Genomic DNA, 12,425 nt, shown 5'->3' on the forward strand with positions numbered 1-12,425 from the left:
CACGATGGTAAAACTCTGTTGTAACGTGATGGGCAGGAAAACGAGTTTGCTAAGTTCAAGCCGGTTTCAGGGGAAACGTGGGGTCGCTGTGGAGCACAGAGGTCTCGGGCGTCGCCGTCCTGAGCTCCGCTGGGTTTGGGGTAACGCAGGTTGGGCCAAAGGCCAGGAGAGGCCCCGAAGCCGGGAGAGCTCTGCTTTCCGACCCACCGGTCCCCCCTTTGACCACGGAACTGCTTTCTTCTCGGAAACACGTAACGTTTCAAACACCGCGTTACAGGAGCACACGGTGGGAAAGGCGCCGCGCCACTCTGCTCCCCGGCCCTTTCTTCTGAAGAAACAAACTGCTGGAGTGCAGGGGTGCAGGGGTGCACCGGGGAGCCGTCTCCACACCACCCTCCCTAGTTAGCATTCCCAGAGTGATAAAAAGCATTTTTTTTACCAAGAGATATACCATGCAGTGTTTGGGACATACTACACAAAAAAAATTCCTTCTTTATCTGATTTCTGAAATTTAATTTTAACGGGACACCTTGCATTTTGTCTAATGACCCCCCGCCTGACCCCGCCGGGGAGGACGGGCTCCTGGCCCCCGGTCCACATTTCCAGACGGGGAACGGGACTTCAGGCCCGGAAGGGGCACGGGACCCACAGCCCAGCCTGGCCACCAGCTTTCCGTCCTAGTTTCTGCCCACAGGACCCTCAATCGTCCCATCAGCTGGCACCTGAGCACCTGCGTTGGGCACATCTCATTGGTTGTGGTCCGTTTGGGGGTCAGTGTATTCAAGTGCCAGCACACCTGTCTCTCTGCACCTGCACCTCACCGAAAATGAGTGGGGGCCTCGTTTCCCTCCCAGATCAGCGACCTGACCGGCGTGTTTGCCATGCAAGCTCCCAGAAACCAGAAAACCCTGGAGTCTGGTGGGCAAAGCAGATGTTCTCAGAACACTCAAGGCACAGTAACGAGTTAACGGTTTAAAAATACATAAAATGTCTTTAAAAAGAAAAGAAACCACCCCAACTCACCCCTGACCACTTTCTTGCCTTTTTGCAGCTAATTTTAACTGACCCAATCACCACGGCGCCCGTGGCGCTGGGGAGCCTCGGGGCCGTGAGTCACATCCTCGGTTACGGGAACGACGGCGCAGCCGGCACACTCAGCTTTTGCTCCGTGTCTGAGAAGTGAGTGGGCGATCAGGAGGCTGGGACAGAGCCGTTTTGCAGGGAGTTTGGCCTTGCCCCGACCTCTTCACCTTTCCGTTTTCGGGACTCAGGCTGAGAGAATACCCAGGCCACGTTCAGGGGCAGAGAAGGGCAGTGGGGGCAGCAGGTCGCAAACGCAGCCTCCTCCCCGAGGCCGCTGGAAGCCTGGCTCAGTCCTTCCGCTCCGAGGTCTCGTCCTGAGTGCTCGTGTCCAAAGGCAGCAAGTGGACGGTTAACCGCCAGACTCGCCAGGGAAAGGCTTGTTTCCCTGCTTGTGTGACACGGGCCACACTCGCTGTCTCTCACTCCCATGGCCTCGATACTCCGCACAGAAAATGATCCACACGTAAAATCATCTGGCCAAAGCCCCCCGTCCCCCACCTGTCCCCGAGCTGCCTCAGGTGTGAGTGGCCATGAGGACCAAATAGGACGTTTGTGGAGTTTCAGAGAGCAAACGGAAGGGATGTGATTTTAACCCTGTAAGTTAAAATTCCTTGAGTGTAAGATGTTTTTCCTTCAGGGAGCATGTGCGGGGAACCATGAGAAAGAATGCACCCCAGGTCCTTACAGCGTGGACGCCAGAACGGGGAGGGCCTTCACAAGGCCTGAGCGCGAATGCCGTGACCCCGCAGGTCAGCTCAGCTCTGCCTGCGACACCACACCTTCTGTGTTCTTCCTCGGTGTGACTGCACCCTCGTCTCTGGTCACCATTCCCTGAAGTGACAACGAGAGGTGCAATCATTATCTGAAGAGTTCTAGTTGCTTAAGAATATTCTCCATCCTCTTACCAGCTCTGGAAACATGTAGGTCAGACTTTCCCGAGTTGTCCTGAGGACACATAATGATTGCTGAGAAATTGAAGCCATCGATGAATTAAGTCTGGAACTCAGGTCAAATAATTTCAAAAGCAAAAGTAATGAATTCCTTTTGCATTTTTATAGGAAGAAGAAGCAAGGAAAGGAAGGAGGAGGAGGAGGAGGAGGAAAGCAGTCACCACTGGTTTGACCCAAGAGCTGGGCCAGGGCAGGGCCGCTGGAGGTCCCCCACCTTCCACCCTTGGAACGTGACTTCCGCTGGCCTTCCCAGCTCCCAGAAGCACCCCCAGAAGTCAGCCTTTGAATAGAAATGCAGTTGGGACTCTTTGTCCTGGGTATGACCCAGTTGAAACCTCTTGGGTGCGTGACTGCACCCACTTAGGGCCTCCACATAAACTTTTAAGATTTGGAGGGTGGATGGGGAAAACTAGTCCTCCTGTCGTGGCTCAAGACAAGCCTCGTGAGTAAGTTCCCTGGCTTACCTCACCTGCCACCTGCCACCTGGAGTGTCCGCCTTCCTGTTAGGTCTCTGCCTGCCCCCGGCCTACGGAGGAATCCCCCTCGAAGGCTGTGACCCAGTACGAGTGTGTGAGAAAGTCTGTGATTTGAATTCCACATCCTTTCAGCCCTGTGTGGTCCCGAGCTGGCGATGTGTCCAAGCTCAGGGACCAGAATGAGCCAGAGAAGCTCCGCCAGGACCAGCGCATAGAGATTGGACTTCTGGCCCCAGGTAACCACATTCTCTCGAGTCTGCATACAGCGAATGGCCCACAAATACCAGATTCTGTGGTAAAGCTATTGCAGAAAGTAAAAGGCAGGGGCGGGGGGGGTTTCCTTTCACTCCACCTCTAAAGCAAGAAGCACGTTTACGTAATACCGGCAGGGTCTTGGTGCCCACTGGGGATGTCCTCCCACATTCTCACCACGGTGAACAGCAGGACTATCGTAAGGGTGTTTGAAGGCCAAGAACTCCTGCGTGATTTTGTGCCACATAAATATTGTGCCGTGGGAGAAAAGACTGAGGGAAACGTGTCAGGTACATGAACGAGAAGGTAAAACTGGTAAGAATTTGGCTCTTAGGTTTCTTTTGGCTACAGAAGTGAGTGATGTTTTCATATTATTAATAAATAAAAGTCTGCTTGAAACACCCCCTCCCCCCGAAATGCTTGCTTTTCAGCCATGAATAGTTTTCTAGAAACAGAAAAGTTTTGGGCTAAGACTAGCAGGGACAGGGAACCCATTTACCCAGCACCTCCTTCACACAACACGAGGAGTGTTCAAATATTTTGACCCTGTTGTCATTTTGATTCTGGCAGAATAAAGAGATTTTGGGACTTGTTTACTTGCCCCGCCCCCGCAATCTTCTGTGAGGGGCCATCCCTGCCGGAGACACTAACGCATCGTGGTCAGTGTCAGAGCTGAGCTGTTTACCTGGAAGCCGCGGTCTGTCCAGGGAAAGGGCTCTGCTGCTCTCCTGCACCCGCAGCCCCGGCCAAGAACGACCTCTGGGAGGGTCGGCCAGCTCCGACTCTCAGCACCAGGGAGGTTAACACGAGGACAAAGTGCGGACTGACAGTATCGATCATGTTTAATGAAAAAGAAGTTACATGAATAGAAATGGACACAAAACAAAGAGATCAAATTGGGGAAATAAGGTGATAAGTAAAACAAGGGAAAATCACTTTAATCCTGAATTTACTTACATAGTTCCATTAATTATTACTGACCCCAAACACCCTCTTAAACCCAAAACAAAGCAGTAGTTGCAATGTTGCCGATGTTTTTATGGGAGCTCACCGAAGCAGTGTCTAAACAACCCCTTTCCGTTCCCCCACCCCCACCCCCGGCACACGGCGCAGGCAGGTGGACGTGAGGCCTCGTCTGCTTCTCACTGTTGCAACCACGTCAGCCCGCGCGCGGGCGCTTCGGGCACAGACCGGCTTCTGCGCGCGCCTCCGAGACCAAGCTCCTGTGCTGTGCGGCCGCGCAGCCTCAGCACGACCCACCGCCGAGGGCAGCTCTGACTCTGGCGGACGTGGGCACGTGGACACGGCGGGGACGTTCTGAGGGCTCAGATGTGAGCCTAGGGGGACCGTGACGATACGACATTTAAGGCACAGCTGTGGATCCGCCGTGAGCATCTTGCTGGTCTGTTCTGTGGCTTGATTCTGTTTGAGGTTCTTAGCGGAGCCAATATGCTGCTTCTGTCATTTTCTGCCCTGATGTTTAGGAGGGTCCTATCTTCCTAAATAAGAAGACAACGCCTTGGAAACTAATTACAATCTCTGAAAACAGATAAGGGTAACAGGTTTGCTTTAATCATCTTACTCAAAGTATAATATCCCCTCCCACCCCCATGAGACTGGACAGCAAGCGCTGGGCTCCAGCGCCGCCGGCCACGTGGGGCGCCAGCTGCGCGGGGGCAGCACCCAGCGGCCAGGCGCGCGCCGAGCTAGGACGAGCCCTGTCGCTTCTGGTACTGGACCCTGAGTTTTTCCAGCTGCTCCACGCACTGGGACTGGGCCAGCTTCAGGGCGCGGTTCTCCTCGGTCAGCGCCTCGAATTCGCGGGCCAGCTGAGCCGCGTCCACCTTCTCCTTCTCCGCCTGCGCCAGCTTGGCCATGAGCTCCTTCCTGCAGACGAGGCAGAAGAGCACACGATGTAATGCGCACGCGCGGGTGCAGGGCTGGGAGCCTGCCCGTTTGCGCCTGCGCACCCCACCCTCCGCGCCTGCCTCCTTTCTTTCACTCCAGCACGTCTGCTGAGACATCCCATAATACTAACCGTTGTCCGGGAAACGCTCGACAAATCCTCCCACAATCAACACGGCTGATCTTTTTAAGGGCACGACGACCGGTAAAAACTGCAGGTAGTTTTGTTGAAGGGGAAAACCCCTAAAAGTCTCTAGAACTTAAGACGCGCTCTCTCGCGTTACGGGCGGGGGAACTGTCCCCGGTCCCCAGCCACCCCTCGCCCTCCCCGGTCAGGTGTCTTCCTCTGGGTTCTGTCTCCGAGTCTAACGGACCTTCGCTGGTCCCTCGAACGGAGAGGTCCACTCCTCCCGCAGGCACTGCTTTCCCTGCCGTCCCCTAACGTACGCGACAAGCCCCGGCACTGCACTGCGGTGCAGACGGAGCCCCGGGCGCAGGCCGAGGTGGTGGCGCGCACGGGCCGCGACAAACTCGCGCAGCTCTCGGTCCCCCCCGGAACGACCGCACTGCTGTAACCACCATGGGGAGGCGCTGGAGACTCGCAGCCCCCGTTTAGATTTGATAAACACGATGAGCCCAAACCGGGCCATTCCCCTGCGCGGGTCAGTGACCCCTGAGCGGAATGCCTTTCTGCCGCAGTATAAGCGCACGTGGCATTTCCTCCTCCGCCGGGAAAAGCGCAGAGACGCCTGAAGGCCGCTGAGTCCAGTGCTCCGACCGGACGTCCCCGGGGCCGGGACGGGGAGACGTCGTCACGGAGCGCGTCATCCTTTCCGCGGTACTCCTGGGCCAAACGCAGGCAGCACGCACCTTCGGACTGAGAGATTGCTAGCTTACACTCCTCAAGAGGTAAAGAACGTATTTAAAGAAACTAAAGAGAAATGACAGCTGAATGAAATGTGCAATTGTGGCCTGAAAAGAGAAATAGCTGTGAAGGACAGGACTGGGAAGTGGTTGCAACTTAAATACGGACTGTGCATTAGATAATAGTTGCTGGTATCGGCGCTAAAATTCCTCCTTTTAACGACTGTGTTGTGGTTCGGCGAGAGAGTGCCCTTGTTCTCAGAAGACAGTCACTGGAGTATTTAGGGCAACGGAGCGCGAAGGTCACGCAACAGGGGCAGTGGGACGCTGTCTCAAAGGTGACGTGCGCAGCACAGAGTTCCCGCGGACTGTTAATGATCTTTGCATCCTCGACGGAGCTTAGAATGCAAAGGCTCCTGATGAATACTGGCTGAATGAACACTGAGGAGTCAGCTACCTCAGAGACAAATGATATATGTTTTAAAGATGAGGAAAGAGAAATTCAAAGGGCTTAATTTAATTGAAAAGCTCATACAGCTAATAAGAGTGAGCCAGCATCAAGCTATTCTCATTTATGGCTCTTTACCTCTAAGCACATTGAAGCAATAAATGTCACTAATTAAGTACTAATAAAGATCCTTATGTAACTACCTTAAAGACATTGATTAGTACAGCATAGGAAATATAGTCAATAATATTATAATAACTCTGTATGGTGCCAGTTGGGTACTGGAAGTATTGAGGGGAAACTTTGTGAAGTATAGGATTGTCTAACCACTATGCTATATACCCAAAACTAATACACAATAATATTGAATGTAAGTTGTAATTTAAAAAGATTTTCAAGAAATTGATTAGTAAAACTTACATAAGTAAAAGAGAGAGGTGCCTCTACACTCTCCATCCACCAGATCTTCTATTCCCGTTTCTTCCCCTTTCAAATCAACTGTATCACACACATAATTCAGGTTAAAACAGAGTTTGCTCTCAAATCGTGGTGGAAGGGTTGGAAATCCTGGGTACAACCATGGCTGCCCCCCTGGATCCATGAGGTCTGACCTCATCTAAAACTCCTGGGGACGTGTTAATAGTTTTGATGGGTAGAGAAAATAAATCAAATACCAAAGATTTTACAATGTCTCCAAAAGGACTGGTCATGATCGTCTGGTCGAATCTTCTTGGTTCAGAGAAAGTCAAAATAATTTCTTCCTTGTTAGAATTAAGAAGACTTAATTGATAGGTTTCTAAATTAGTTCCATGTATTTGAAAGCAATTATCCATACATATATTCAATGAATACTGTCAAAATGTCTATCATCTCAAAGACCTATTTATGCAGACATATTTATGCTCATCCATTAGCAATTCATGATTACTGCTGGCACATCAAGCTGCAGAGACAATCTTATAAATAGATGCTAAGGAACAAATCAGTCTCCCTAACTGGCTAGAACGTGGTCCTGCCCTTCAGTTCCCATTTATCATTTCTGTCAGCCCCTTCAGTGGAGTGGGTGCGGGGCCGAAAACCACCGTCACCAGAAGGCAAGACCTGTGACAGTTTCCACACGCTGTAACCGCCGGAGAAAAGACCGTGACCTTGGGTCTGCCGTAGATAAGCTAGACCATCCTAGACCACGTTCCTGAAAAAGCTTCTACTTGCTAAAACAAGTGGGAGAAGAGAAACTCCAAGTGACTTGATAAAGGAAACACTGAAACTTTGTGGCCACTGAGTCGAAAGTTAAGGAGATTCTTCATGTTGCAGGGATGTGGATTCATCATCAGGCATGTGGTTCTCTGTGTCTAGAAAGACTAACACCGTGGTTGTGGAGACTTTCAAAATTGAGTAACAGCTTTTATTTGGAAAAGACAAAATCCTAGGGAGTTTGGCCCCAGTGAGCTAAAGAGTTTGGGGCAATTTAATAACATACTATCTTGACCACAGGATTTTTATTTTAATTAGTGATTTAGATGACACTGTTGTTTCTTCTTGACAGACGTGTGTTGCAGGACAAGCATTTATACATGGAGAGGAGGAGCAGATGCCTGGAAAGGACACCAGGGGTAGGACCGCCTGTCTTCATTTCCTGCAGGTGGAGGAACAGTGTGTGCGACCGGAGTGGAATGTCCACAGCACCGTCTGGACGGTGGTGCCGAAGGCCGCCGACTGAGTAATGCGCGAGGCAGACAGGAATCTGTCTCCCGGAAGCCACAGGCACCACCGCACCCATGCGGGGGTGGGGTGGCAGGGAGTGCTGTCGAGTTTCTCAGTCTCAGCACCGTCGACCTCTCAGGCCGGACCGTCTTGCCGTGGGGGCTGTCCTGTGTGTGGGCCTCGTGGGAGGTGCAACGGCACCCTTGGCTGGCACCCAGCAGATGCCAGTGTTACCGGTTATCTCAGCAAAAACACCTCCAACCTTGCCAGTGCCCTGGGGGTGAGGGACTGAAATTTTGGCCCAGTTACGAACCACTATTCTAAAGAAAATAGATTTTTCCACTACCACCTCCAAAAGAGTTAATTTGGGGGCATAAATAAGGTGAAAGGTCAAATATTTCCTCACTTGGCTCCCCCAGAAATTGGAGCCTTCTTCCTTAGCAAAGGAGGTAAATGTTTTGTCTCCTTTAACATGGTTTCAAGGGAGAGGATTAGGCAAGAGATGCCAGTTAAATGGATAGACTGCTTGTAATCAGGCAATGGGAGACGCCCACACCATTATGATTGGGGCATTGATGGAAAGTGTAATCTCACAGCCTGGTAAACTCTGGGATGCTGGGATTTCACACAAAACTAAACCCTAAAATGAAAGAATCCCGTGACTCTCTCTCACCCGCTGGAGCAAAGTGAGGAGCCAAGACAGTTCTTTAGTTCTTTTTCCATTCACTCAGCAAGTGCTTATTGAAACCCTGTTGCAAACCAGGACTTGCCCTCGAGTCGAGTCTCGAGGCACATGACAGTCTCGGGAAGCCCCTCTCTGTGGGGTGCAGAAGGATGCAAACCCTGCACCCCACCCAGAGGCCTCGTGCCCACATCAGACATCTCGGGAGGGAAGACAAAACGTTCTCCCCACGTACCACCCGCCCTGCAAACACCTGAGGGGCGATGGGTCCAGGTACTGTTTCTTTAAGACAGTGAAACCCCCTTCTGGGGTCCGTCTCAGTAACTATTTGACAGAATGTGCTTAGACTGTGACAGTGATGTTTGCTTTTCAATATTTTAGAGCTGCGGGGTCCATTTTTCAAAGAACTGAAGCAAGTAAAACAGATAAAATCGGACCCTCTCTGCTTGGCCCTGGTCCGGTCTCCGACCGACACCCCTCCATTCCCAATCTGGAGGGGTTCTCGAAAATGCAGTTTAAAATCCTCTGCCTTTGGGGCCCTAAAGAAATAAATGTTTCTAACGAAACATTTGGAAATTTCAGAATAAGTTAAGTACTATACTACCAACCAAAACAGGGCCCCTTTTGACTACACTTTGACAAATCACATCCGCTCCCTTTCCCTCCCTCCAGACAGGTTCCCCTTGAGGAGACTGCCGTTCCCCCATCACCCTTTTCTGTGTTTAAAAAGGCCATGAAACATGCCTGGCATTGACTGAGGTTAACTCCGTATGAAAACCCTGTTCTACTGTTTTGCATGAACCCACAAAAATTCTATAACTTGTTTCAATAATAAGACAATTTTTAAAAAATGGCCAAAGGAGCTGAATGGACATTGCACCAAGAAGACACAGAAATGCCATAAGCACAAGAAAAAGGAGTCAATATTTTCCACCATGGCGGGGTGTGAATGAAAACCACGAGACTTCCTTTCGCACCCACCGGAATGGCTACGGTCTCAAAGATGCTGTGAGTGTCGGCAAAGACGCGCACGATGAGAACACGCAGATGTTCCTGCTGGAAACATGAAGGGGTGCGGCCACTTCAGCCACCAGCAGCCCCTCAGAAGGTGACATGCTGAGCTGTTGTGTGTCTCAGCGGCCCCACTCCTAGGCACACAACACACGGGAATTAGAAGCTCGTGTCCACACACAACGTTGTGCACGGGCATTGCAGCTGCATCACTCACAACAGCCAAAGGGGCAAACCGCTCGACGGTCCATCAGCTGATGACACGGATTAATAAAACCCGGTCTGTCCATCCCAGGGGACACCATTCGACAACAAAAAGGCATGAAGTGCCGACACACGCTACACGGATAAACCTCACAAACACCGCACCACAGAAATGAAGCCGTTCACAGAAGAACACGTCCCGTCTGGATGCATTTGACAACCCACAGTCACAGCGAGCAGGTGGGCGGGGGCTGGGGGCGCCGCTGGCTGCCCGGGGGGCAAGGGTGTCCTCGGGGACAACAATGCCCTGAAGTCGTGGTGGTGGCAGCACAATCCTGTGAGTGCACGGAAAGCTGCTGAGTCACGTTCTTTAACTCGGTAGCAGGTGTCAGCCTGACATTTCTAGGAGTGTGTCAGTGTTCTGGCATTCTAAGTCTACCGTTTGAAGCAACAGCAGCTAGCACACCTTCTTGCGTGGGACAGTCGAGAGGTTAACCCCTTGAACAAGACAAAGCACACGTACCTGGGGAAAAGCCACTTTCCCTCGGTGCAAATCGAACGGTGCCTCTAACCGCTGTTTAATGGTGTATATTAAACACTTTCCGTCAGACGGTTTAGTCACAAGTTTCAAACGTCACAAAAGGTCCACATCTCACTCCCATGTGCTTCCATTACATGCATAAAACTGCATGTGTTATATAAAAGGCTTATAATTGTAACTAAAAAACCTGTACATATTTCATGTCACTAGATATGTAATTATATAAAAATATTCACCTGCAAAAGGCCTAGACAGAAATGATAGCAGGAATTCTGTACCTCTTGGTAACTTTTATAAAGCTTTCAATAAAATTGTCATTTTTTTTTCAACTGAGAAGAAAAAAAGATCCAATATAAGTATGAACAGGCTTTTCTTACATTATTAGCCAATAGGTCAGAAGTGATCCTTTAAGTTAAATTCATTCTATGCTGAATTTATAATCCCAGAAAAAACCATCTAACACCATGATTCAACATAATGGAGCCAACATTTCTCCTTGCTCCGCTGTGGTCCCCGAACGTGATCCAGGGAGACCTCCTCTGGAGATGCCGGAGAAGTTCAGCCTGCATCAGGCCAGAGACTGAACTCTTCTAAGGAGGCACCCAAGGGTGCATCTCCCTTGGCACCCAGCTGACACTAACTGATCACTGGGGGCAATGCAATCATCCATACTTTAGAAAAAGATCAGGAGGGAACTTTCATCCAAATCATCAAAAAATGGACGGCCAATTATTTAGGTCAAACCCATGTGGCCCAGTTTCTGTTGCTTGGAAACAAGATCTGTTTAGGAAATGCCTGTTGCAAAACGAATTTCTGCTTCATGGAAGTGTTCAGGAAAACAACGATCACCGATAAGCCTTGGAAGACAACCCTCATTATAATTACAATATAACCAAACGTTCTATCTTGACGATTTATCTTAGACTTCATCACAGATGCTGACTCCATATTTAAATATGGACCGCAGGAATTACAAATAAAGCGTCCGCATGGAGGGCATTACAACCCCCCATCATCGCCACTCTCGGCCACTCTCGGCCACTCTCACGTGTGTCGGACCCTCTGCACAGCTCCCCGCTCGGGGGTGGAACCCGAATGTGACAGGGCGTCCGTGTCTGCACACACAGTCAGCAGGGGCAGCACCCGGGTGGGTGACCGCCGAGGGCACCAGCCCGCAGAAAGGGCCAGCTCGGTCATTCCAGGGAGCCCCGCGGTGCTCCAAAGTGTGCGGCCCTGTGGGACGACTGGGGCGGGGGGGGGGGGGCGGGGAGGTGGGCGGGGAGCGGGGGAGGGGCGGCGAGGGACGGGACGGGACGAGGCGAGGTCCGCCTCGAAATCCAGGCCAAGCTCAGGGTGTCCCCTCCGAGCGACGGAAACCACAGGCAGGACAACCAAGGGCAACAACAGGACACCGACCCAGATCTGGAGCCCCCGAGTCCCCCTCCCAAATGGCAGAGGCGGGAATAATGAAAAACAAATTTGGGAGACTATGAAGAAGAAAGGAAAAAATAACTAAAGAATTTGGCCTTTGCCTCCCAGTTAGACAGCTGTTTAGAAAGGCCCGTGAGCAGCTAATCGGGGGTCCGGCCAACATTTCTGTGGTTTGGCGGGTTAGGTGGAGCCACCTTCCCTCCAGAGTCGGCTCTGCCTTCCCGCCCGCAGCCGCCAGCGCTCCCAACAGCGCAGGGGCCCGCCCCCACCGCACGCCAGGCGGGCGGCCCTCGGCCGGTGTCCCGCGTGTTCTGTAAAGGCGGCAGACAAGAACGTGAGCCCGCGGACCCTGTCATGTAGCAGGCACGTCTCCCACCGCCCCCGAATAGAGAGCCTCGCGTCGGCGGAGGTGACGAAGTGCCCCGGCAAGGCCATCGGAAGATAAATACAGACAAACACAGAGCCCCCTGTTCCTCCGTTAGGACATCACAGTCCGCGCACGCACTCTCACACGCACACGCACACGCACACGCACACGCACACTCTCACCTGCACGCTGGAACCTCGCAGCCCTGGTCACACTACCAACCCGCTTCCTGCGTTCCTTTACGAAACTTCTCCTCTCGGGACTCGGACTGCAGGTCAAGGTTCCGCCTGCCCACTCCAGTCAACGGGTGGAAACCCCCAAACACGGGAGTCTCAGGCATCCGGGCAGGGAGCTGGGTTTCTGATCTCGCAAACATCCTCCGTCTTCTGTCACCAGAACCAGGTACAACGTCACGTCTTCAGCGCAACAGAGCGAGGAGGTAAGGGGAGGTCTGCCCCCTGCCGCCGGGGCCTCACGGTGCGCGCGGGAGTCCGGTCCGTGCAGCTG

At 51.9% G+C, this 12,425-nt stretch overlaps 1 protein-coding gene across 2 annotated transcripts in view; it reads right to left on the reverse strand.

Moving 5' to 3' along the window:
- Positions 1-3,602: 3,602 nt before the first annotated feature.
- MAP3K7CL (MAP3K7 C-terminal like) overlaps positions 3,603-12,425 on the reverse strand; it is a 31,446-nt gene continuing 22,623 nt past the window's right edge. For both annotated transcript variants that reach the window (XM_045852587.1, XM_045852588.1), the window contains one exon: positions 3,603-4,648. In XM_045852587.1, the coding sequence (XP_045708543.1) occupies positions 4,468-4,648 (181 nt within the window). In that variant the 3' untranslated portion in view covers positions 3,603-4,467. The remainder of the gene's footprint in view (positions 4,649-12,425) is intronic.

Source organism: Phyllostomus hastatus, unplaced genomic scaffold (genome assembly GCF_019186645.2).
Source record: "Phyllostomus hastatus isolate PE091 unplaced genomic scaffold, TTU_PhHast_1.1 phas_contig_948, whole genome shotgun sequence".
Lineage (NCBI taxonomy): Eukaryota > Metazoa > Chordata > Mammalia > Chiroptera > Phyllostomidae > Phyllostomus > Phyllostomus hastatus.